This window comes from Cheilinus undulatus, linkage group 4 (assembly GCF_018320785.1).
Source record: "Cheilinus undulatus linkage group 4, ASM1832078v1, whole genome shotgun sequence".
Lineage (NCBI taxonomy): Eukaryota > Metazoa > Chordata > Actinopteri > Labriformes > Labridae > Cheilinus > Cheilinus undulatus.
The window spans coordinates 53900260-53927093 of record NC_054868.1 but is presented as its reverse complement, the minus strand read 5'-3'; the positions used below and the strand labels follow the sequence as shown (position 1 = coordinate 53927093).

The 26834-nt window shown below is 40.5% G+C and overlaps 1 protein-coding gene across 1 annotated transcript in view; it reads right to left on the bottom strand.

Annotated features, from left to right (window-relative positions):
- Window positions 1-7597: 7597 nt before the first annotated feature.
- Window positions 7598-26834, bottom strand: part of LOC121508667 (von Willebrand factor A domain-containing protein 7-like) — a 48711-nt gene continuing 29474 nt past the window's right edge. The window contains exons 8-18 of the mRNA XM_041785660.1: window positions 26496-26665; window positions 21553-21665; window positions 20951-21067; window positions 18072-18272; window positions 17118-17253; window positions 12478-12630; window positions 12306-12398; window positions 10010-10119; window positions 9767-9922; window positions 8621-8944; window positions 7598-8471 (exon numbers count right to left, since the gene is read on the bottom strand). Of these exons, the coding sequence (XP_041641594.1) occupies window positions 7986-8471; window positions 8621-8944; window positions 9767-9922; window positions 10010-10119; window positions 12306-12398; window positions 12478-12630; window positions 17118-17253; window positions 18072-18272; window positions 20951-21067; window positions 21553-21665; window positions 26496-26665 (2059 nt within the window). The 3' untranslated portion in view covers window positions 7598-7985. The remainder of the gene's footprint in view (window positions 8472-8620; window positions 8945-9766; window positions 9923-10009; window positions 10120-12305; window positions 12399-12477; window positions 12631-17117; window positions 17254-18071; window positions 18273-20950; window positions 21068-21552; window positions 21666-26495; window positions 26666-26834) is intronic.

Here is a 26834-nt window from a genome sequence, read left to right as displayed (position 1 = left end):
AAAAAAAAAACTTGTGATGGCAATGCAAAAGCTGTGAATTAAATATCATAAAGGTCCTTGCTCACCAGAGATTTTTTTCATGCAAATAATCATAATAATCGCACAAAATCTGTATTTTTTTAACCTGTAGCAAGTCAATACAAGCCTCCACACCAGCAATGTAATTTCACCAGCTTAACTAACCTTTCTCAAAAATAAAGGACTAATTTGATGCTTTATAACTGAACACAACAATCCATCCAGGTGCTCTGCAAGAAATGCTGGCCCCGCCCCTTCCTGGTTGAAGACGTTCCATCTAAATGAATGGCAGTAAATGGTAGAGACAGGTTTTTATGATAAACCATTTTTTTTCTTTTTTTAATTTACATTTAAGCTCTTGGTTTCTTGTTGGCTGTCCTCAACAACCTCTTGACATCTTGTTCTAGAAAAAACATTTTTAAAAATTGAGAAATAAAAATGAAAAAGATTATCACAATATTAAGAACAAGCAGAAACATAACAGCGATTAAATGGTGACAGTAAAACACTCATTTAAAGCAAAATTAAAAAACCCACAAAAACACAAACTCACTCTGGAAGGGAACGAGCACTTGTAATTTTGACCACAGAGTATTCCACGTCATCCTCCTCTTCATCATTTTTGGTCTTTGGTCTGTCGCGTTTAGTTTGCTAAATTTTGGAGTAGAGAGGGTCTTCGTTGTTTTTGAGAAGCTTACGGTGGCGTAGCTCGGTTCTTCCTGTTCCTGGAGCTGATGGGTCATCATTAGCTGGGGCCATACTGAGCTGAGAAGTAAACAGAACATTACATAGGTGAATGAATTTTCAGTGCATGCTGTTGAGTTGGTTTGGGTATGGATATGATTCAAGAACTAAGGGTGCTTTCACACTCGGGGCCCGGCCTGAATCCGAGTGCACTTGAGCCCAAAGTTTGTTTTGGTAGTGTGAATGCAAACGAACTGCATCTGGGCACCAGGCCCGGGCCCACTTGGGGAGGTGGTCTTGGACACGATTGAAGAGGACTCTGGCTCAGTTTGGATGAGATGTGAATGCAACCCCGCTCGGATACGGGACAGAGCGTTGTATCAGCTTTATGACGTCAGCGTAAAAACTAAACTTCTTTCCACAGCGCAGCAGTTTGTTCACATTTTTCCTCAATAAAGGGTGGAAATCATCATCCAGTCAATAAATGGTCTGTGGTGAGTCACCTTACGGATGAACACTAGTTGGAGTCAGTGAGAGGAGGTGCAAAGGCAATAAAAGTCTCCTGTCACCTTATAAACCGTTTTATCTGCACAGCACGAGCCCATTTAATCCTCTGAGCTGTAGTAGATGTGCAGATACGAAGAGTGAAGTTGCTGGCATCTCAAAGAGTGATTTTAATCATCCATGGCTGCAGGATGGACTTTTTGCCGGGTCAAAACAAAAACAATCTTTGCTCAGGTCATGACCCCAGTGGTTGCCATGGTAGCTTCTTTTTCTCTCTCCTCCTTAGTGGGTTTGTAAACCAGCTATGTGCATACCGCCACCTGCTGGTTCAGACCAAGTACACACGCAAGTGGTCTGTGGCTGAACGCCCCAGCGTAGAGGTTTGCTCGAGGTCTGCAGCCAGATGCCTCTCCCCACAAGGCCTTTTAGTCATGTAGCCATTTAATAATTTAGTAATTAAACACTTACCAACCAGATACATCCTGCTCTACCCTTTGCTGCTGCTGCTGGTTTTCTTCTCCCTCTCTCTCCAAACGATCAGGATCAGACTCCGGGTCTAACACGTATGGATGTGTATCAAAATTCACCATATTTTACTCAGTCGGACCGGTTCATTCAAAGTTTACAAGTACTAGCATAGCAATATAGCCACATTGGAGGGGACAGGCACAAAACATTGAGTCCTGCCGCTGGCCAGCCTCCAGAAAATCAGCCAATTGAAGGAAAGCAGGTCTGTGAAGCGGGGGTGTTAAAGAGACAGCAGTGAAAACAAAGCGTTTCAGACGGAGGTTAAAATAGGAGTTTTTCAGGACGCCATTATGAGAAACAGGAGGAGTTTTCTGAGCTGTGAACCATGTGAAGCTACTGCGTGGGTATCAGAGAGATGGTGTAAAGCCTTGAAAAGGGCATAATACCCCCACTTTAAATATTAAAGTCCGGCCCTTCCCAAACGTTTTCTATGGGAGCTTTCCCTCATGAATGTCAAATATACTCATGCATATGAGTCGATCTTACGTGTCAAGTTTGCTGTTTCCTGCCAACAGGGCTTTAAGTTTTCAACTTTAGTGTCCTTCAGTTCTCAACTGTAATCAGCTGAGTCAGCAACTCAATTTTCCGCTTGGCTTTTAGAGAGTTTTGATACATTTTTGGCTGAGTTTGAAAAAATAAAGTTTTTTTTAGAACCATCCCCTAGCTTCTGCTTGGACTTTGTCTCTAAAACTGCTGGAGAAACCGCACACACTTTCTGGGATTTAAATTGTTTTTCCCTTTCTCAGTGGAATATTGAAGATGCAGATTCTGCAGAGGAGGATTTATCCTCTGACCTCGTAAGGCCCCCCTAGGTGAGTCTCTAGAATCAGCACAGCTCAATCTCTCACCTCAACTACTGAAATACATACATAACAATGCACACATAAAAGGGAGGATGGTTAGAGCGGTAGAGATAACTTGATGCTCTGAGGCAGGAAACCACAAACCCAGACACTTCTGCATGTATGAGTGAGTGAGGAAAATAACTGCAGATATGAGTCAGACAAGTTTCAATGTTCTTTATAGCTGTTTAATTCACCCTGGAGCTCGCACACACACACACACCCACACCCACACACTCTTTCCCAGTTCAACTCAATTATTTGTTCTGTTGTTTGCTAACTGTTTTAATAAATGCTGTTATTTTGCAAGATTTGGTGAGTGGAGTTTGAGGTGATAGGATGAGTCAATTTTGTAATGGTCTTTTTTTTTTTTACATAATTTCATGAAGTTTGCTGCAGAAAAATGGGAAATTACAGGGAAAATCATTTTTTCACTTTGTTTTACATGGGAGGTCAAAAAATGTGTTTATAATGGAAGTCTATGGTACAAACTTTGTAGTGAACAAACAAAAAGTTACTTTTTTGAACAGGGTAAGGGTTAATTAATAGTTTTTTTTTTTTATTGTGAACTAAGTATTCAGAGTAAAACATATTTCAAAGCTGGATTTTAACTTAATTTATATTTGTTAGTAATATGGGACTTGTTTTATAGGCCCCACTGTACCCAGTGGTTGGACTGTTTCAGTCAGTGAATTAATCTGTGGACTATTCAATGTGTGGTTTGAGAAAATGCTGCAAACAACAGTCTAAATTTTTGGAAAAGGCAGTCAAATTACTGGTGAAAAACAAGTAAACAATAATAAAGGGGAACAGATTTAGAAGCTCTCAAAGTCAGTTTAAATAAATTGCACCTACATCAGAGTCAGATACAGAACTTGTTTCTTTGGTTTTTATTACTAACGGTACTAGCTGGGGCTTTGGCTCAATGAAAAATGCCCTCAGTGTCTTTAGTTGGAAAGTGAGCGTTGAAGATTAGACATGGATCTGAAATATCGCGATACTTCCTGGCGTGATACTGTATCGATGTTTTAAATGCAGTATTGATATTTTATTAATTAATAATTCACTTTTTTGATGCGGTAGTTTGTGGTGTAATTTCACCCCCTGGCCTGGCAGGCATCGCCGCTGGCAGTTGACTCTCCCCTCTTCTCTCTTTAGACCAGTGTTTCTCAAACATGGGGTCAGGACCCCCTTTGGGGTCGCGAGACACTGGGAGGGGGTCGCAAGATGGCTTAAAAAAACGAAGAATATTTTTTAAAATAATGCTTTGCCTATTAACACCAATTTTACCGAATGTTAACCCTTTTCATCACCTTCTAACACCAATTTTTCTGATTTTAGCACATTTTTTTCACTTAAAACCCATTTTTGTACATTTTAAACCCTTTCCATCACTTTTTTTCTGCCTGTTTTTGTCACTTCTAAACCAATTCTTGCCTCTCTCTGCCTGTTGTTGCTTCTGTTCACCCATTCATGCCTCTATCAATTGATTTTTTTCCCATCCTTTTGCCCATTTTAACCACAGTTAACCCATTTTTCCCCTTTTCTATCAATTTTTCATCCCGTTCCACCTAATTTCCACCATTTTTTTGCACTTTAAAGCCATTTCATCCACTTTTTAATAGCCTTTTACCACTTTTCATGCCCGGTTTGCCACTTTAACCCATTTTTTGGTCATTTTTTCCACTTTTATCAAAATTTGGCCTTTTATGTTCTTTAAAAATCCATTTTCACCACCTTTTTTTTTTTTAACCATTTTTAGCCATTATGAACAATTTTTAGCAATTTTTAACCCATTTAAATTATGTTTTTTACAAAAGTTTTTTCATCTAAAGAAGGCTAAATGAATAATTAAAGATATTTCTTTGTTGATAAGAGTGATTATTATTCAGGTCAAATATAAAATATGGTTTTCGCAGCCTAACTAACCTAGACCATGGTTGCTGACCTCCATGGGCCCCTGGTTCGGCTGAGTCCCAGAAACCTCCCCCTTTATAACCCCTTATGGACGGCCTTGTCTGCACATGACTGTTCTTGAATGTTCCTGGTTGTTCAGCCACCTTCAGGTACAGTGGGGGTCCCCGGTCTCTAGCACCTTTATTTTGGGGGGCGCGGGCTGAAAAGGTTGAGAACCTCTGCTTTAGACAACGAGATCACACAAGCCTTCTGGTCTGAGCGGCCGGTTGCTCGTACCTACCCAGCAGAGCGACTTCTGTTGCTTCAATAGTGGATATGTGGACTTACTTTGGCTTCCAGAACATTAAAGATGGTACAGACATTTACAGGAGTTAGACCGTCATTTGCAGGATATGCCAGAGTGAAAAACCCAGACAACACGACGAATCTGCAAGCTAAGCTGGGCATCATCTTGTTAGCATTACCGCTAACGGCTAACGGCTAACGTCAACAAACAAGCATGTTGAAAGCTCTGCTGCTGTCTACTCATGCAAACATAATCACAGTCAATACTTCGTTTTATTTGTAAGGACCTGCGCCGTGTAGTGACCCAAAGAATGGCGGCTTCAGTAATACGATAAAAAAAACAAACAAAAAAAACACTCTGTGGCCTGTCACGTCATGCCCTTTGCAAAACAGTCATCAGTCCTAACAGCTAGACGTGGGGATCAGCTCGTCTCCCATAGCCCCCTGCACCAACACCTGGTTGTACATGATGACATAAAAACTGATATAACGTGAAATATAAAATATTGGAGTACATTCACTTTATATTGATTTATTCCTCTTTTCTTAAAAAAACCTGACAGAATTTTAATTTAGTGCAGCAAATGGGGAAAATCCTCATCTTTAGATTGCACAAAGATAGCTTTATTTTTATAATTTTATTAATATATATATAGATAGATAGACTCTTTATAGACTTTATGCACTTCATGTTCAGTCTTCAGCTCAGTTTGTGTCAAATTCTGCGAAATTCACACTAAATTGCAGTGAATAAATTGAGAAATCCTGCACTTGACCATTTTACAACTATATTTTATTCTTGAGTAAGACATATTTTGTGATGCATCGTTGTACAATTTTCTTGCAATATATCGATTATCGCAGTTTCGCTGTATTGTGATAATATTGGTATCATGGACCATGTATCACGTATTGTATCGTGGTGTACTCTGTGAGTCCCACCCTTATTAGACACTGGAAATGCTGACTCACCTTGGCATTTTTGTGGAACGTTATGCCACAAAGCTGCAGCAGTTTATTTCTGCCGATCTCTCCAGTTTGATACAGATGTGAGGACTATAACCATTTTTGTGCTGATGCCTTCAGTGTGTTTGTGCCTGTTTGCTCCATCTGAATGGTCGCCAAAGTCACGTGACACTGAAAGCAGTGCAGCAGCGGACTTTTGGCACAACAGAGGAGAGCGACCCCAAACAAACGGATGAGGTGCATGGTTAGATGTTTTATCAAAGTACTCATTTAATATCGATACTTTAGAAGTACTCGATACCAAATGAGTACTTTGTAAATATTGATATATCGATACGCCCACCACTGCTGTGGAGAAAAACTGGAATAAACAGTAAATGGTGAACTGAACATGATGGAAGAGGACGTCCAGGTTCAGGGAGCATCTTTCTGTTATCGTCACCCCCTCAGGAGGCGTTCATGTTCAGGATTAAAGAGTAAGGGAACATTTTAGAAGAACATGGAGCTTTAAAAAATGATTCAGCATGCTGTGGCTTAAGAACAGGATTATTTCCACAGTGTAGTCATGCAGTCAGTGTTTGGTTAAACGTGGTGCTCTGCTCCTTCACTGACTGTTGAAAAGTCGTGGTAGTGTCACGGCCACTCTTCTCTACCAGAGGAGCTTCATGCTCCAAATAAAAGCTTCAAAAATCATCAGGATGTAATGAAGACGTCTGTTTGTCCTGATGAACCATGTAGCTGATGTTTTCTGCTCTCCTGATGGGAGGATGTTAACAGAGTCAGTGTTTATGATATTTATTATCTGATATTTATAGTCCCGTTCACTACTTTTCATCAGCTAATACATTCTCACCATCAATAAGAATGATTTCCTCCTGTTAATTGAAGTAAAAAGGGTCAAACAAAGGCGTTTTATTTTTCTGAAACTGTTTTTATTGCAGGAGAAAGTTTGAAGGAAGGAGAGTTTGTTCTGCATCTACTGCAATAAATCTACAGACATGAAGGACTAGAGACTAAATAAACCCAACATTACAGTTAGGAAAACAAAAGACAGAAAAAGTACACAAAGCAATGAAATTTTGTTCACAATTATTTCAGCCCTTAAGCTCCTCCACCTTTTTGATGATGAATATTTTTTTAAATTACACTGTTGCCTCTTTACACAAAATTTACCAGATTTTAACCCTTTTTCATCTCTTATTAACACCAATTTTGCCAATTTTGACACATTTTCTCCACTTAAAACCCATTCGTGTCAATTATAAACCCTTTCTACCACTTTTTCCTGCCTGTTGCCTCATTATTGGCACTAGTAACCACTTTCTGTACCCCTTCTTGCCCATTTTAACCACAGTTATCACATTTTAGCAGCTCATTAATTTTTTTTTTTTTTTTTATCTCAGCCCACCTAATTTCTCCCAATTTTTGCACTTTAAAGCCATTTAAGCCACTTTTTAACCCCTGTTTACCACTTCTTGTACCCATTTTTGTCAATTTATTTAATTTTTGGTCATTTTTTGCCATTTGTATCCAATTTTTGCGGCTTTTAACCCATTTATGTTCTTTCAGAATTCCATTTCAACACCTTTTTCTGCCATTTTCTGCCATTAATAACTAATTTAAGTAATTTTTCACCCATTTTAAACATGTTGTTAACAAAAGTACTTTTCATTTTAAGAAGGACATTTACTACACAAATGAAGAGATTGAGATGTTTGTTTCTTTGATAAGAGTGGTTATTATTTAGATCAAATTTAAAATATGGTTATCGCAGCTTAACTTCACATTGGACCATGATTTTTCTGACCTCCATGGGCCCCAAGTTTGGCTTGGTCCCAGAAACCTCCCCCTTTATCCCCCTTATGGACGGCCTTTTCTGCACAAGACTATTCTAGAATGATCATGGCTGTTCAACCACCTTCAGGTACAGCTGAAAGGCTGAAAAGGTTGGGAACCACTGCTCTCCAAAAATGATTATGCAAGCAAAAACAATCATGTCCCCTTCATTGAATCAGCAGCTTGTTTCTCCAAAACCATTAAGAAGGTATTATAAACGATCATAGAAGCAACTTATTCTTACTTTCACCAAATTATTAATAATCACAAGTAAAACTGAGAGTATCTGTCAACTTGGCTCTTTGGTACTGACAGACAGATTACTGTGGCCCTCTTGGTGATCCCTGTCCTACAGAGCAGATGTGACACAGAGGGATGAAACTGTCTTAGTAAGGTGACACTCACTTATCCGTGGACCATCCAGAGGAGAGAACCGACCCAGATCCAGAGACAGGACGAAGTGATAAGGGCGAGTCCTCCAGAGGATGTAGTGTTGACTGTAACTGACGTGGTTCCTGTAGTCACAGGACTTCCTGTAGTCACAGGACTTCCTGTAGTCACAGGAGCGGCCGTGGTATTGACTCGGGCCTGACCCTCACATGTCCCTACATTTCCTACATTGTCCACAGCAACCAGCACTACCCTCTGTGAACAGCAGGTGGCGCTGTATGTAACCACGGTGATGTTCTCACCCCCGGCTCCGGTCGCCATGCTCGTATTGAGGGTGCCGTTTCCTGTGCGGATGCTGATACTGTCGATACCTGTTCCATTGATGCCATCAGTGAGGTTGGCAATGAAAGTCCACTCAGAGGAAGAGCAGAGCAATATGGAGGACGGACAGAGACCTGATGTGCTGACTTCCTGACACACTGGACGGGTAACGTCCCTGACCTAAAGACACAAGAGGGATGAGGGAGTCAGACCTGGATGAGAGATTCAGACCTGGATGAGAGATTCTGACCTGGATGAGAGATTCTGACCTAGATCCAGGGAAACAGTGAAAAACAGACTCATTTCTTTTCTTTCTGTTCTTTTCTTACCTCGGCCGTCACAGATAGGGTGAAGACAGCAAAGTTGATGTCAGTGGCGGCTGCGTTCTCTGCCTCGATAGTCAAGGTCACGTCTGTTCCTGTTGCAGTGTTGCTCGGTACTGTTAAGGTGACGGTGCCGTTGGCTCTGCCTCCGCTGCCCTCGGTCGCGCTGACGGTGCTGGGGAAAGTTGAAGTGAAGCCGCGGTCATTGTTGGCTCGTACAGTGAACGTCTCAGTAGAAGAGTTGTCGACGACCCCACCAGTGACGATGGCCACAGTGAACGGGATGGAGATGGTGGAGCCCGGCTCTATGCTGGTGTTGTTGGCCTGGGTCTGAAACAGAGAGGCGATGTTAGCGCTCTAGAGAGGCACAAGAGTGGAGAGGACCCTCATCATAAAGGCATTACTGATGTGCATCAAGTATAAAGGGTGTTTTTAGTGCATGCATGTTAATGCAGAAATGGACCAAGACTGATTTTGATCTCCCAAATAACTCTGAGGTGTAAGATCCAGGACCCTAAACCACCACATTCTGAGCTTTAAGCTAGTCATGATTAGGCAGGTCATATAGGCATAAGGGAAAAATAACTGATAGATTACTGTGTGGTTATATGACATGCAAAAAATAGAAACTGGGATTTGTGGCAGAATGGACAGTGCCCAAATCATGGGCGTTTATTATATTTATATTTATTTGATGTTAAGCCTGGATTACAGCCATATTGAAACATTTAGAAGTCCAGGGGTTAACACTCTTCTAAACAGCTAGTACTGTTGGTTGTGTGTTCAGGTCTGTTACAGAGGTTTGTCTGCTCATTCTGTGACTTTTCAACAGAAAAGAAAAGCTTTGAAAGATGTCGTTCACCAGCCATGACTGCTTTTAGAAAAACAGGCTAAGGCCAAATATGAGTCTTTGCCTGGGGCTCCTAATTGGACTAATTTGGCTTACACATGTAACTTTGACCATGAGGATCTTTAATTTGACTCAAGTCATCAAGTTTATTAAACAACAGTCATTTCAAAGAGGAATCCTTACTACTGATGTTTCCTCATCATCCGTGTGATCAGAAAAGTTCTACTGACTTCTTCTCTGAGGATTAAGCTTGTCAGAAATGGGACAGATGGTACGGGTACAGGAGATCTGATGGAGCTCACAGTTACAGAAATGCCAGAGGTCTTAATCTGGGTGGAGGCCTGTCTCTGGAAGGTGGTTGGCATTGACCCGCTGCTGTCCTCTCCTCTCAGAAGAACCACATAGGTGCCGGCTGGGACGCCGCTGAAGGTCACCAGGTAGTCGCCGCTTCCCACCGACTGTGACCACAAAATAATGGACAGGATGTTTGTCCATATGGTATATCAAAGATGTCAAAAACAGTCATTGGCTAACCGCTGACATACCTGCGGTGATCCTTTGACCTCCGTTGGCCCTGAGCTGTCAAACAGTGTGACCTCTGTGACCTTTGCAGTGTCATTTCCTGTCACAGTGACCAGGAGGGTGACGTTCCCACCTAAGAGGAAAATTAAAGAGCTGATTATTATTGTGGTATCGTGGAATTAATCAGTCAGACGTCCAGACTTCACACTAGAATGTGTTGGACCCTTAAAATCCTGACTTATTCTCTGCTTATCTCCAGGTAACAGTTCTGGTTTTCTGATAAGGATGAGCTAATTGCAGAGATCCTGTGAGAATGACTGAGATTTACCCATCAGTGGACACTAGTCCTGAGATATCAGGGGTGTCCCTGTCTGCAGAGACTCCGAGGGACCCGTCACGGCCTCTCTGTGTCTCTCTCTCCCCTGTGACTCATTCAGGCTCTCTTCTACAGATTCTAAATCTGTGCACATGCTCTGTTTGACAAATCATTATGTGACGACGGAACAGCCATTGGTTATCAGTGCCCGTCACAATGCATTCTGGGATACAAGACAATACTGTGACAGCATTAGCCACTAACTGCAGGAACAGTCGAAAACTGGATCATAAATGGATAAAAAGACGTTTGATATCAGAGTTACTGGTGTGGATTTAATGTTTAAAGGTTGCACATTATTATAAAAAAAAACAAAAAAACAAACAAACAAACAAACAACACTTTTCAGGCTTTTCTAACAATAATATGTGTCCCCGTCTACAATCCCTCCAGTTCTCAGATTTTCCCCCTATGATGTCATGTGGGGAGTTAGCCCCGCCCCCAGCTTTGTTTTGATCCTCCCTGTTTGGAAGAAACTCCCGCCCTCCTCTCCTAATCCTCCTCTCTGCTGGAGGATCGGGAGAACCAGATCCATTTCCTGAGAGGGGTGGAGTCAGGGGCGGAGTCAGACAGGGCTGAAACAGAGGAGTTTTTAGACATGCAAATATCCAATACTGGAGTGTTTTTTAGCAACGAACTTCACAGGCATGTTTTGGGGACCTCTGAGACCAAGATAAACTTAAAGGGAACAAATATGTGACCTTTAAAGGCCCTGGAAAGTCAGCCAAGTTCCAGGCTTGCTAGAAAACATTCTGTATGAGTGGCAAAGGTGTGGATAGCATCATTAGAATGGCACAACAGAGGTACGTGACTATGATTTACGGTTCACAAGTAATTTCACTATGAATCACACGTCTCTTCTTGTCGTTAATATTATAAACATGCAACATGCAAAGAATCCAGCCCGTGTCTCCCACTGCCATCCTGAAACAGGCGTCAGGGTCAGGTGGACTTGGAACCAGATCCCTGATGTGGAACCAGCCTTAACCAACAGGAAGCAAAGGAACAGCAACTCAAAGTTAGTCCTGGACCGACTCCTCGGTTACTCAGGACTGTGGTCCACCAAAGAGAAAGATCTAGAGCAGTGATACTCAACATGTGGCTCTGGAGCCACATGTGGCTCTTTTATGTCTTAATTTTAAATATTATTCCCCCAGAAAACCTTAAAAAGCTCTTTTTGCTATTTTCACAATTCTTGCCACTTTTTGACCATTTCAGCAATCTTTTGCGATTAAATACCCCTTTTGTCCTATTTTGTGGCCATTTTGAAACTGCTTTCTTTCCACTTTTATCCCATTTTTGCCCTTTTCAACCATGTTTTGCCACTTGTCATCCAAATAAGCTACCTTTTGCCATTAAATACCACTTGTTTCCTTTGTCCTCAAATTTCTGCCACTTCTTCTTGCCAGTTTTTTTTGCCAATTGTCGCCCTATTTTACCTTTTTTTTTTTGTCACATTTTGCCCATTTAAGCTACTTTTTGCCATAACATACCACTTGTTTTCTATTTTTTGCCCATTTTTGCCAATCTTGACTGCTTTTTGCCCATTCAAGTCACTTTTCTCTCATGTTTTTGCCACTTTTGGACCATTTTTTGCCACCTGTAGCTTATTTTTTGTCACTTCTCACCCATTTTCGCTACTTTCTGGCCATTTTTCCACATTTTATCCCCATTTTTGCCCCTTTTCACCCATTTTTGCCACCTTTTACTTATTTCTATTGCTACTTCAAGCTGTTTGGCCTTTTTCACCTCTTAAATTGTGGCTCTTGCAAAGGTATTTTTCAACAATTTGGCTCTTTGGTTGGGCAGGGTTAGGGTAGAGCGTGAGGACGAGGGCTGATCAGAGCTGGACTCTAGCATGGATGGAGTGCTGCAGACATGGACCCTGTAGAAGCTGTGGGTGACTGGTTCATAGATAAAGGTGATCAAAGTATTGGTCTGACCTGTAAGAGGACGCCCTTCCTTTTTACTGAAGTCCGCATGTGGGCCTTCATGAGCCTCCACAGTGCTGACGATGAAGTTCACTGGACTTCGACCTTAAAGAAATACAGAATGAGGCTGCAAGCATGAGCCCTGAAAACAATCAGTCATTATAGAATGTCCCGTTCTACTAACCTGTGACCTTTACAGAGTAAGAATTTAGAGAACTAACACTGAGCTCCCATGATCCTGTCAGATTTTCAGCACCGAGGCTCAGACGACGCAGGTTTCCAGCTGTGGTCAAGGATGCCAGAGGACCAGAGGACTGGCTGGAAGTCTGAGAAACACCTAGAGGACAGAGAAGTACACGAGCACATTTAATACTCTGGCATCGCTTTGATTTACTACCCTTTAAAGCCATTAAGGACAAAAATGTCCACTTCCAAAAAACTGCTATAAAAACTTAACAAATTTTTATTTTTTCTGCGTTTTTTTTGCATAAATCTTTTAAACAGCTTCAGCTGTGATCAAAACTATCAAACATTCAATCATTTTCAATCATGCACACATATAAACACTATCTTGAAAAAGCCTAATAAGCTCAATAACACAAGCACATAAACTAATGAAATGACAGTGTTTTTCATGCATAGGCCTATAATGGAGAAATGGCTGATTATAGTGATGAACAGTAAAAATGACAAATATGACTATTGTTCTCAAAAATGAAACCATAACATTACAGAATACATATTATCAAGCAATGGCTATGAGATCAAAAATGTGGTTCGAATGGGAGTCAATGGGACGTTTTTGTCCCCATGGACTCAGGGTAGTACATTTTAAATCAGATGCTATGCAAGAAATAGTAATGCATCAAAGTCAATATTTTGGCTAATGTTTGACATACCCAGGACTGATTTAAATAAACACCCCCCACCCCCCAACATTAGTTTTCTGGAAAATAATTACTGTTTTGTGTGGGTTTTTTTAGAAAAAAATATGACCATCCTGTAATCAAATTGGCATTCAAAAGGTTAAAATCCTGAAAATTATTCAATAATTGATTGTTTTGATTAGAACTGAAGTTGATCAAAAGATCTGACCCAAAAAAAGAAGAAAAAAAATATTAATGTTTACTATTTTTATTGCCGTTTGTGGATGTGGACGTTTTTGTCCTTAATGTCTTGAAAGGGTAGTAAATTTTAAATCAAATGCTACACTAAAACTAAAAATGCATCAAAGTCAATATTTTGGCTAATCATTGAAATGTATGAACTGGATTTAGAAATAATGCCCCAGCCATCGAACATTTGGTTCAAGGAAGATTTCACAATTTTTTGCTTTGTTTATAAAAACAACATTGACCTTAAGTAATCAAACTGGCATTTAAAAGGTTAAAATCCTCACAATGATTGGATGTTTGGTAGTTTTGAGCACAGCTGAAGTTGTTTAAGAGATTTATGCACAAAAAAAGCAGGAAAAAAAATATTAATCTTTTAAGTTTTTATTAGGGCTGTCAATAGATTAAAATTTTTAATCGCGATTAAACTCACAAATTCCATAGTTAACTTGCAATTAATTGCAAATTAATCACACTTTTTTGTCTGTTCTAAATGTACCTTACAGTACTATTTCTCAAGATTTAAATACCCTTATCAACAAAAACGGACAAAAATGCAAATGTTTGTTCATGTCAACAACAACAAAACAACAACAGATAAAGTCCAGAAAATTCTCTAGTTTGAGCTCAGAGATACTGAACGCTTCAAAAATCTGCTGAGAGCATAACATGGTAAACTCAAGCCACAACAGATGGAGATACTGACCTTAATGTAACATTGCTAAATAATACCACAATGTAGAGTCAAACTTTAGACTTCTAGAAGTTACCTCCTCTGTTCTCAGCAGCTGAACACAGAACAACAGATCTCATCATCACACATGGACATAAAGAAGTCAAGTCTCTGCTGAGAGCTCAGCAGTAAGGCACAGACACATCTAATGGTGTTTCACTGTTCTGATGTGAGTAAGGTGGACACATCTGCCCTGCTCCAGAGAAAAAGCAAGTAATTACTTAAAAATGTCTGCTATTATTTATCATATTTTACTTTCAAACTAAAAAATGTAGTCCAAATGTAAAATAAATGCTGACAGTAAGAAATGACTGCCATCAGTCCAGTAGATTTACTGGAATGATGTCAATAAACACACATGTGAAGCTTCTTTTCAAAACTCATGAACACACAAAGTAAAAGAAGTCTCAGTGGAGAACTTTTAAGGTGTACTAAGAGGACTTAAGCATCTCTTCATTCTTCAGATCATAGAAGAGCTACAGATTTAATCTAAAACCATTTTTTTCATCCTAAATAAAGGAGACCCACAATCTAATAATGCTTTCAGCTTATATTCTGATACTCTACAGAGCTCATTCACTAACCTCTGCTCTCCTGTCACACACCAGCCTCTGCTGCTCTGTCTCCTCCTCCTCCTCATGATGCAGCTGTACATTCACCAGCATCAGACAATCTCCTACAGGGACTGCAGAGTCTTTGACAGTTTTGCAGCATCTTGTTTGACTGTTATTTAAATTTGGCATTTATTCACAGTTCCAGTCGATCGATTTAGTCAGTCGATTTAGTAAGTTTCGATTTTTTCCCAATGCTTTCACTTTCAAGCAGGAGCTGCGTGGGGATGAGAGCGGGGATAAACAGACCTTTAGTTAGCGCATCTGTGGTGCCGGTCCATGGCAGATATAAAAGCCTAAATAAATGAATAAATCATACTGACCCAAAAGTGCGTCAGCACACTGGGAAATGCCCGGTATGTCAGATAGCGAGTCCATCCCTGCAGAGTTGTCTGAGTGTCTCCATTGTAAACAAACCCAGCATGGCGAGGGGGGCGGCTCTCTGCATTAGCGGTGTGCATGGCCAGCGAGTGGTGCGGACTATATAAGACTCTACGAACTTCCTGTAACTCCATTCATGTCGACAGCAGGAGAAAATAACTTCAGTCTTAACTGACATGATCTGAAAGCTGAACCTGTCATTCAAAAGTCTCTGTCCTTTATCCATTTCTGCTCGCTTGTACTGCATCACGACGGCGCCACTTCCTGGTCTGGCAAACTACGGGATAGGTCGAGGGTCATACAGAACACGCATGCGTTAATCGTGTGACAAAAAAATTAGTGGCGTTAAAAGTAATTTGAGTTAACGCGATATTAACGCGTTTGCTTTGACAGCCCTAATTTTTACAGCAGTTTTTTGGAGGTGGACATTTTTGTCCTTAATGGCTTTAAAGCAGTGGTTCTCAAACGGTGTGGCAAAGCCCACTAGTGTGCCTTAAGGCAAGTCTAGGTGTGCTGTGAGAATTTCTACCATACGTTATTACTACAACTTTATGGCAAGTACTGTAACCAGGACTGACCATAGATCTGGACCCCTGAAAAACCCCAGAGAATGGGACCTTCCCAGTTGGGATTTATTGATGATATCAGTGTGTGTGTTGGATCATTGGTGCTAGCATCCTGGCTAACAGTTACCTCATTTAGAGCTGAAAAGCATGGCAAGCTATTATTGGGTTGACACAACTAAAACCTTTTTTTTCTTTCTTTTTTTTTTTTTTTTTAGTATTTTTTTAACCATTTCTTATTACTACTTTTGACCATTTTTTGCCACTTGTGATCTATTTTGCCACAGTCAACCCATTTTTGCTATCATTTTGACACTTTTCGCCCAATTTAGCGACTGGTTGGCCATTTTTCCCATCACTTTTAGCCCCTTTTTACCACCTTTTAGCACCTTTAACCCTTTTTTGCCACTTTTCTGCCACTTGTGATTCATTTTGCCTCCTTTTTGACACTTTCAACCCATTTATGCCATCTTTTTGCCAATTTTTGTCAGCTTTTGACTATGCTTGACCACTTTTTTGCCCAATTTTCCCTTTTAAAAAAATAATTTTTAACCCATTTTACCACCTTTTTACACCATTAAACCCTTTTAGGCCACTTGTAACTCAGTTTTGCCACTATTTTGATACTTCCAACAAGTTTTGCTAATTTCAACCCATTGATTGGCCACTTTTTTTTTTTCTTTTCTGTTTTTTTTTTTTTTTTTAAACCAATTTTTGCCCATTTCTGACTTTGTTTTGCCACCTTTTGCCATCTCCATGATCTCCCAGTTGGCTGGGCACCAGAAAGCCCCCTTTATCTCCCCTTATTGGCCACCTTGACTGTAACATTATTTAAAAAGTTTTTTTTGTATCGATTTAAACATGGTGTGCCTTGAGTTGTTGGCTTAACCTTAGGTGTGCCTTGGTGAAAAAAGTTTGAAAACCACCGGTTTACAGGATAGAACATTAAAGTGATGCCTGAGGGTTAAAGATGTCTGATCACTGATGATTGGCTGATAATACTAAAACACTCCTGTATATAAAAATAACATCTCAACGTTTGTTTTCTCCCCATAATTTAGTTCAAACCTACTGGTTATTCATTTACACAGAATGCACACTAGGGGGAGCTCTCAATCAAAACAACAACAGATGATCAGGAACCATAACTGCTCACACATCTCTTGTTTTGAACTGAGGCTCTATTTACTAAAATAATCAGCTGTATTTGTGTCATTGATGAATTTTACATAACAATGGAGAAAAGCTGTTAAAAGTGGCCTTCCTGCTTCGGATCAGTTAACCCTTAAACTCCGCCTGACTTCAGTCGTGTGTTTCCCACCATCTGAGCTCCAAACTGAAACATTCTTCCTCAAATACACTGAGAAGCCCTGCTGCAGACGGCGTTCCCCCAAACGTGTCCTCTTCCTGTGGCAGAAACTCACCTGTTGGAGCGGTGAGGGTGAAGGTGAGGGGGGAGTCTCCGGTGATGTAGATGGTCATGTTCCTGAGAGATCCATCCGCTGTGAAGGTGAAATTATCTGGCCGTCCAGGATTCCTCACAGCCTGGAAAACTGTCACCTGAACAGAAGCAACACTTCAGTTTTCCTCTAAACCACGACCTTTGTTAAAGCTGGCTTCAGCCAGGACCAGAGGCTTTATCATCCTGGGCCGTCACTCCGTTAGACCTAAAGAAGATTCTCCTGAAATTTCCCCCAGAAATTTCAATCAAATCTCCAAGTCTACAAATAACTGTTAAAAATTTCTATCAGAATAACTCAAAATTAAACCTGCCCACCTTCAAAAAAATCTAATCATGTTCCCAGAAATTTACAAATAAATTCCTCAAATTTTTGTAAAAATACTAAAAAAAATTAAGTCACCCCCCCTTCCAAAAAAAAAAAAAAAAAAAATCAAATCAAATCAAATCAACTTCTTAAAAAGTATATATATGTTCCTCATATTTTTATGAAAATACCTGGAAATTTTAAAGAAATTAAAATCAAATTCCCCAAAATTTAGAAATAAATGGATCACATTTTCAAGAAGATATTTTACATTTTCAAAGCAAATTTCCTCCCAAAAGTCCAAATCAAATTCCTTAAAATGTCAAAATAAATTTCTCAAAATTCTGCAAAAAGTATCAAAAAATTTCTAAGCAAAAACATCTTATTGCTTTTATTTTGTATTATATTGGAAATTTGATATGCATTGTATTAAAGGGAGTGATAATTTAATGGATTTCCTATTTTGAAGAAGACTATAAAAATTTCAGGCCAAAGATTATTGCACTCTCTGGATTTGAACATTGCAGTAGGCCATATTGCTATTTAATCAGAATTTAGATTAACTGCCCAGCCCTAGTCTGGAGCTAGCCACTCTAGTTCTCAGTGTCTCACCACAGCAGTCGCTGTTGAGTCCAGTATCACACTTGTCGCCTCAGAAAGGTCCGCCTTGGAGACCTCGATGGCCAGGCCTCCGGAGGCCCGTGCGAGGCTGCTGTACAACACAGCATCTGATTGGCTCAGGCGTGGAGATGGTCCCTGAGGGTCTCTGCGGCGGCGACGGCTGAGCAGAACATTGGTCAACATGAAATTAACCTGCAGACATGAGGACAAATAAACACAGAGAGAGAGAAGATGATGTTCTTTATCAGCCGAGGGGGGTCAGACCACCATGGGTGTGAGCTTTATGGTTTTTCACTGTGAACACCAAACAATCCACAGCAAAAATACGACAGTGACTCACTTCATCATCTGAATCAGAGAAACTACAGGGGTGTAAGCAGTGAAAATGGGAGAGGAGTGTTTATTGGTGATGCTCAGGGGTGGTGGGTCGAGTTTCTGTGAGATCTGAGATCTGAAACCATCTCTACAAGCAGAGGCTCTGTGGTCTCACTGTATGGAGCTATTACTGTTGCAAAATTATTTGCAAATGCATACATAGAACTGAATGCAAATATGAAATTGCATAGACAGATTTACAAATAAGTAAAAACATGTTCAAATGTATTCGAAGATCTGCCACTGCATGCTCAAACTGTAAAGGTGTACACAGATTTGTAATTGTGGAATGAATTTATTTTGGTTCAGAAAACTCACTCTTTTACCTTAAGTTGTCAAAATACTTGTGACTTTTGCAACACTTCTGCAAATGTGTACTCAGAGCTGTAGGTGGAAGAGTAGTGGGATTTTTAGCCCTCAGTGCAGGCTCACAGGCAAAGCTGCCTGCCTCATAGTGTATGTATCACACAGACCATCATCAAAATAAACTAAAGCCTGCATATTTGCATTTGTGCATGTATTTGTGGATCTTTGCACAAATTTGCAGATCCGTACACACACGTGTGGATTTATGCATGCATTTGCAAATTTATCTACATATTTGCAGATTTGCGTTCAGATCTATGTATGCATTTGCAACAATAATAGCTCCATATCACTGTCTATCTGAATTACCTACTGATTGTTTTCAGACGATCAACATGTCAGCAATCAGGTGAAACTGTCCTTATTTCCCACAGTTCAGAGTGGGTTGAGATTTAAAAACCATCTTAGGAAGCAGATGACGCCCACATTGAGCAACAAAAGTCAACAGAAGTTGGTCTCAGCTTTCTTTCCTTTTTCCACCGTGCATTTTGTCCTGCGAGAAATCGTTCTGGAGATGCTCTCATGCCGGTGTTGACAGGGGTCACAGGGGTCATGCTGATGATTTCTATGTGCCCACCAGAGAGCTCAGTGGAGGAAATGATGAAGTGAATTTTTAACACAACTAAATGGAGTTTGCTAAAGAGAAACAGGAAATCTCAGGCACCATCATCTTTTTGCATTCAGTTTTAAGGGGTTGGTCAGAAATGTGGTTGTAATGGAAGTCAACTGAACAAATTTAGTGGTTAACAGTTAATGAGTCAAAATACAACGGATGTGGGTGTAATTCAAAAATGTACAAAATTAAACAAAAATCACACCACTCTCCTAGATACCATGAGAGTGGACTTAAAACAGCTGATAGTTTGGCATATCACCTCAGAATAAAACCTCTAAATCAGTGTTACTCAACCCTGCTCAACCAACAAGCCAAATCGCTGAAAAATACCTTTGCAAGAGCCACAATCTAAGAGGTGAAAGGTGGCAAAACAGCTTGAAGTAGCAATGAAAATATGTTAAAGGTGGTGAAAATGGTCCAATAGTTGCAAAATCATGGCAAAAAATGAGAGAAAAGTGACTAAAATGGGCAAAAAGCTGTCAAAAGTGGCATCATAGGGCAAAAGTGAGATATAAGTGGCTAAAAGAAGATGCAAAAATGGGTAAAAATTGAGGACACAGTTGGTATTTAACGGCAAAAGGTAGCTTAAACTAGCAAAAAGTGGGAAAAATTGTTGAAAAGGGGCAAAAATGGGAAAAAAGGGTACTTAATGGGAAAAAGGTAGCTTTAATGGGCGAAAAGTAGCAAAAAAATGTTGAAAAAGGGCAAAAATTTGGGAAAAAGTAGAAAAAACATTTGGCAAAAATGGGGAAAAAATCAGGGAAAAGTGGTTTTAATGGCAGGTAGCTCAATTGGATGAAAAGTAGAAAAAAATGGTGAAAAAAGACAAAAATGGGACAAAAGTGGCAAAAATGGAAAAAAAATGGGTACTTAATGGGAAAAAGGTAGCTGAAATGGGCAAAAAGTGGCAAAAAAATGGTGATAAAGGTCAAAAATGGAAAAAAGTGACAAAAAGAATTGGCCAAAATGGGCAAAAATGTGAGAAAAAAGTGTTTTTTAATGACAAAGGTAGCTCAATTGGGTGAAAAGTGTGGTGATTTGCAGTTTTCACTTTTATTTTGGCAACTTCCTGTTCGACTATTTCCTGCGTGGAGTCTTCTGTTCTCTCTTCACAGAGATTGGCCTTCCCCTACACTGGCTTTCCCGGCACCTGCACACCTGAGTCTCTTCACTGCCCCCCCCCCCCCCCCGTTAAGCTCCGCTCGTTGTCATCTCCGGCGCCAGATGAGTCCCGCTTTCAGAGTGGTGTCGGCCGACTTCTGGTGCTTTCAGTCTCTCTCAGTAATTTAAGTAAATCAACTACGTGTGTTTGCCTTATATTAATCCCGCCTTCTCCTCCGTCTTTTCCAGTGCCTCCACGAGCCGCCAGCACAAGCCCGATCTCTGCCAGACTGCCTAACTCTCTCTCTGGATCCACTCACCAGCCTCTCTCCTCCAGACCCCACTCCTGCAGCCCTCACAGAACCCCTCTCAACCTGCTCAGCAGAGCGGCATGGTGAACTGTGTCTCTTACCACAGAGCCGGTGCTCTCGATGAGGGCTAGGATGGTGTTTTTCAGACCAGCATCCTTTGCTGCAGCGTCGGTAAAGAGGAACATTTCAGAGTTGGGGGGAGCAGACGTCAGGGCGAGCTGTTGGTCAGAAAAAAAACCCTCAGTTAATCCATATTTGTGTAGCACCAGTTCATAACCAATGTAATCTCAGGATACAGAGTAGATCTGCAGCTCAGGTTTGTTCTAAGATTGTTAAGATCAGTGATTTTCATCTGGGACCCACAGGCAGGGTTTGGAGCAGTTTGCTTAGCCTTAAAGACCCCAAAAAATTAAAATAAATCTGTATTTAGGTTTGTTGTATGACAGGTCGCTGTGTTATGAACCTCTAAATAAAATTTCAGTCCAATAAAACATCTCTAAGTTTAAAAAATTAAGCTTCAAAATCATGAAAAATGATTTTGTCAGGAGTCATCTCTGCTTTTTCCATCAGAACACAGAAGAGAAAAAAACACAGCAGACTCAGTGTGCAAAGACCTCAATTTGATTAAAGTTTGTTTATACTGAAGATGTTTGGGAGGAAATACCTAAAAATGAAGAAAAAAGAAAAAAAAAAAGTGTAAAACCTCAAGTCCTGACAAGCTGAACTCGGGTGCATCTCCTCCACCGAAGGCAAAAAGGCTGTCGATGCGGTTCTTAAAGGCGTCTGCGTCAGTCGTCTGAAACACGGGTCCGAAACCTGAAACACATGAATCACATGGCCATTGTAAGAACTTCACGACTATTTACTGTAGTGTGAGATCTAGTCATGTGTCAGAAACGTGTCAGTCACAAAGCTGACATTAAACCACCACTGTTAGAGAAATGAATGCAGGAGGAGGGGGGATTATGGTGTGGGCTTGTTTCTCAGGAGCTGGGCTTGGCCCCTTAGTTCCAGTCAAAGGAACTCTGAATGCTTCAGCATACCAAGAGATTTTGGACAATTCCATGCTCCCAACCTTGTGGGAACAGTTTGGGGATGGCCCCTTTCTGTTCCAACATGACTGTGCTCCAGTGCACAAAGCAAGGTCCATAAAGACATGGATGAGAGAGTTTGGTGTGGATCAACTTGACTGGCCTGCACAGAGTCCTGACCTCAACCTGATAGAACACCTTTGGGATGAATTAGAGTGGAGACTGAGAGCCAGGCCTTCTTGTCCAACATCAGTGTGTGACCTCACAAATGTGCTTCTGGAAGAATGGTCATAAATTCCCATAAACACTCCTGAACCTTGTGGAAAGCCTTCCCAGAAGAGTTGAAGCTGTTAAAGCTGCAAAGGATGGACCCATGTCATATTAAACCCTATGGATTAAGAATGGGATGTCACTGAAGTTCATATGAAAGTAAAGAAATGTGAGTGAATACTTCTGGCAATAAAGTGTATGTGTGGCTCTGGTCTATAAGGGCTGGAATCACTGGAGGCTAATGGCATCCAGAATAGACCCCCGATAAACACAGAGAATGACCCCCGATAGACACAGAGAATGACCCCCGGTAAACACAGCGAATGACCCCCGATAAACACAGCGAATGACCCCCGATAAACACAGAGAATGACCCCTGATAAACACAGCGAATGACCCCTGATAAACACAGAGAATGACCCCTGATAAACACAGAGAATGACCCCTGATAAACACAGAGAATGACCCCTGACAGACACAGAGAATGACCCCTGATAAACACAGAGAATGACCCCTGATAAACACAGAGAATGACCCCTGATAAACACAGAGAATGACCCCTGATAAACACAGCGAATGACCCCTGATAAACACAGAGAATGACCCCTGATAAACACAGCGAATGACCCCTGATAAACACAGCGAATGACCCCTGATAAACACAGAGAATGACCCCTGACAGACACAGAGAATGACCCCTGACAGACACAGAGAATGACCCCTGATAAACACAGAGAATGACCCCTGATAAACACAGAGAATGACCCCTGATAAACACAGCGAATGACCCCTGATAAACACAGCGAATGACCCCTGATAAACACAGCGAATGACCCCTGACAGACACAGAGAATGACCCCTGACAGACACAGAGAATGACCCCTGATAGACACAGAGAATGACCCCTGATAAACACAGAGAATGACCCCTGATAAACACAGAGAATGACCCCTGATAAACACAGAGAATGACCCTGATATACACAGAGAATGACCCTGATAAACACACAGAGAATGACCCTGATATACACAGAGAATGACACCGCATACACACAGAGAATGACCCCTGATAAACACAGAGAATGACCCCTGATAAACACAGAGAATGACCCCTGATAAACACAGAGAATGACCCCTGATAGACACAGAGAATGACCCCTGATAAACACAGAGAATGACCCCTGATAAACACAGAGAATGACCCCTGATAAACACAGAGAATGACCCCTGATAAACACAGAGAATGACCCCTGATAAACACAGAGAATGACCCCTGACAAACCAGATAATTGACCCTGATAAACACAGAGAATGGACCCATGACAAAACAAGGGTTAACAGGGTTCATTCTCTGGTTCTTCACCTCCCATGTGTTTTGGATCAGTAGCATTAGTGCTAGCATCCTGGCTAACAGTTCCCTCATTTTGGAGCTTAAAATTGTGTTAAACTGTTGGGGAGTCTGATGTTCAGATTTCTTATCCATGCCACTTTTAGATCTCTTCATCACATTCTAACCTTATTCTGCCAATTTCCACATTCTAGCCTGTGAAATAGTTCCACTTTTAACCACTTTCAGAACTTTTAAACCGCTTTTCATCTTTTTCCACCTGCTTTATTCACCTTTTTGCCTTTCTTAGAAATCTCTTCTGCTGCTGCCTCTTTTGATCCATTTTTGCCACTCAGTTACCACTTTTCAATATTTTTTTGCCCTTTTTTGCACATTTTGTCTCTGTAATGAACTGCTCATTTCAGACCCTATTTATGCCAGTTTTAACCTTTTTTGCCTCTTTTTTTTTTTTTTTTTTTACCAATCATCACGTTCATTTTCTTTCAAAGTTATTTCAGTTCCTTCTACTTTATTTTTTTATTTATTGCGATCCTGTCATTTGAGCCCATCAGAGTTTAGCTCTGACAATCCTAATGTTTTAGTCAGGGTGCCAATCTGAATTTTTAACATGAGCAGTGTTGGGTAGCGTTACTTTTGAAACTAACTCGTTAGATTACTGCGTTACCTACTGAGAAAGGTAATTTGTTACGTTACTGCGTTACTTACCTCCAAAACTAACACGCTAGAGTACTTTTCCGTTACTAAATATTAAAAGTCTTTAGCCACTAGTTCCACTCGTTGGTTGTAAAAACGACAGATAACGACCCCATGTCTGCATTTGAATGTGCAGACTCTAATGCCAATGTACAGCGTATTTACAGCCCATAATCTGTATCTCTGCAGCCTGAGAACACCGCTAAAAGACAGGAAAACCTTTACAGCTCTTTAACATGCTCACAATCTGACAACAAACTGAGGCAGACAGAATCACTCAAACGCTGTGCGTAATAACAGCGCGTAATTAGAACAGCTGCGCAGCTTATTCAATGAAAGCAAATGGAGCTTTTAAACTTACGTTTCACCAGGATGCTGTTCTTGTCCCGTTTATCCAAAAATCCATCATAATGGGGATAATTACACAGTGGCCTGATGTCCTCTCTGTCATTTCACTGGCTCAACAAGCTAACAACGCGCGCGTAATGGCACAGAATGTTTACCTTCCGCCGGTATGGCGCTACGTGCCAACGTGACTACAGGAAGAGAGAAGGACAAACAGAGCAGATGCTTCAAGGAACTTCTCTCTCTCTCTCTCTCTCTCTTTTTGAAGCCAAGGAGGAAATGTGGGATTTTTTTTCCAGTAACGGATTACTTTTATGAAAATGTAACTAATAACGGGATTGGGTAAACCCTAGTAATGAGTGCCATTTGAGTCCCCATGCCATAATGTGGCATATTTTGTGTAGAAGTGGGCTAATATTTATTTTTAAAATCTTATCTTACACAGTTAACTCCCCTCTACCATAAAACACAACCATATGTACACAGGATGAATTCATTTAAAACTATTAATCTGACTTTAACTGCAAGTAGAGTGTACTGCCATGTCCGCACTCATGTTTGCTCAAGCTAAGTTACGATTAGAAGTGACAAAAATCAAATAAGGTCTATTTTTTTCATTATTTCCTTATAGTCTCATTTATAATGGTTCTCACCCAGTGGTTATTTTTGTTATGGAAACATTTGTAATTATTAAATTCTTAAAAATAAGTTGTGTCCCTGCGTCAAGTGTCCACCCTGTTACTCTGACAGTCCCGTCCCTCCACCTCCCTCCTGACCATTCCTCTAGTAGCATGACTCACAGAAAGTAGCAGACATTTTTGGAGGGAAAACATCTGGAAGAAGCAGGGTAAACATCACTCTTTAATTAACCTTTTTTTCAGTGTTTTAGAATAGTTCAATGATGTGGTAAAGCATAACATGTCCACTCTGTTACCCTTATTTATATTGGAAACTGATATTTTTTTGTCATTTTCAAAAATATCATTAATAAATACATTAAAAATCTTTCTCTGTGGTCACCATGTGCTAGCTTGTTGTTCATCACAGGCCTAATAACGTCTGATGTTAGCTTAAAATGTCCCCCCTGTTACTATTTTGCATGGTAACAGGGTGGACATAAGAGGGCAAGATGAATTAGTGCTTCCACCATGAATTCTTATTGACTACTCCTTTTTTTTGCTCCTATAAGAATGGTTATCATTAAGGTTAAAAATATATTTACAGTGCTTAACAAATGTATTAGGCCACCTGTCATATTTGTCTCAGAGACCATCCAGCATCATGACGTGCTTTAATGCGGACTCTTTCATTTTCAGTCAGCTCTCCACGTTTTACCATTTTGAACAGGAATGAGGAATTTCAAACTGAATTCACCCAAATTTGAGCCGGCTCACTGGGCTTCTCTGAGAAGTCAGAAATGAATCAACCATAACATTCAACCACTAAAACTCATTTTTCTGTTCAGGAAAGCAAGTAAATAACTATAATTTGACATATTAATCAAGAAATATTAATGTGCTTTACTATTTTTTCAGTTCTTTTGTAAATCAGTACATTTGAAAATTCATGGATAAAAATAATAATTCTATTTTAGCATTAAAAATATCATTTGGGTTAAAGAGCTTCTACATATTGGTGTATTAACCATTGCAGAAAGATAAAAAATGATTTTGGTAACTACCAATGCTGTTAATTTAGGGCAGCTGTGGCATAAACCTGACTTTGGTGAGGGTTAGGGTGGTCTAATACATTTGTTAAGCACTGAACATTCACTTTAGAAAGGACAATGGTTTTGCCAACCCCCCTGGCCCCCAGTTGGGTGGGCCTCAGAAAGCCCTGCCCTTTTTGTCCACCTTATGGGCAGCACTGACCCCAAATACCTCTTTCAACTCATCTTCAAAAATCTTAAATGAATAGTGAAATATCCCTTTAACACCACAGTGTTCAGTCATAAGCTTACTTGGGTCGTTGAAAGGTACCAGTATGTAGGTGCATGGCTCCAGCGCCGTTCCCCTCTTACTGTCAATAATTTCACGAGACACTCTCTTCACCTCAGCGATGTCATCCCCCATACTGCCCGTGGTGTCGATGATAAAACACAGCGCTGAGGACTGGGAGAGGCCCATCAACCTGCAGGAAAGACAGAGCAACAAGACGTCTGACTGCAGCTTCATGTCTACCATAGAATACTCCCATCTACCCTATGTACATCTGCTCACATCTTTTTAAGTATTCTTTATCTCTCATCATGTCCATTCAGCATTCTAACACTCTTTACACCCTCAGCCTTACCACAGAT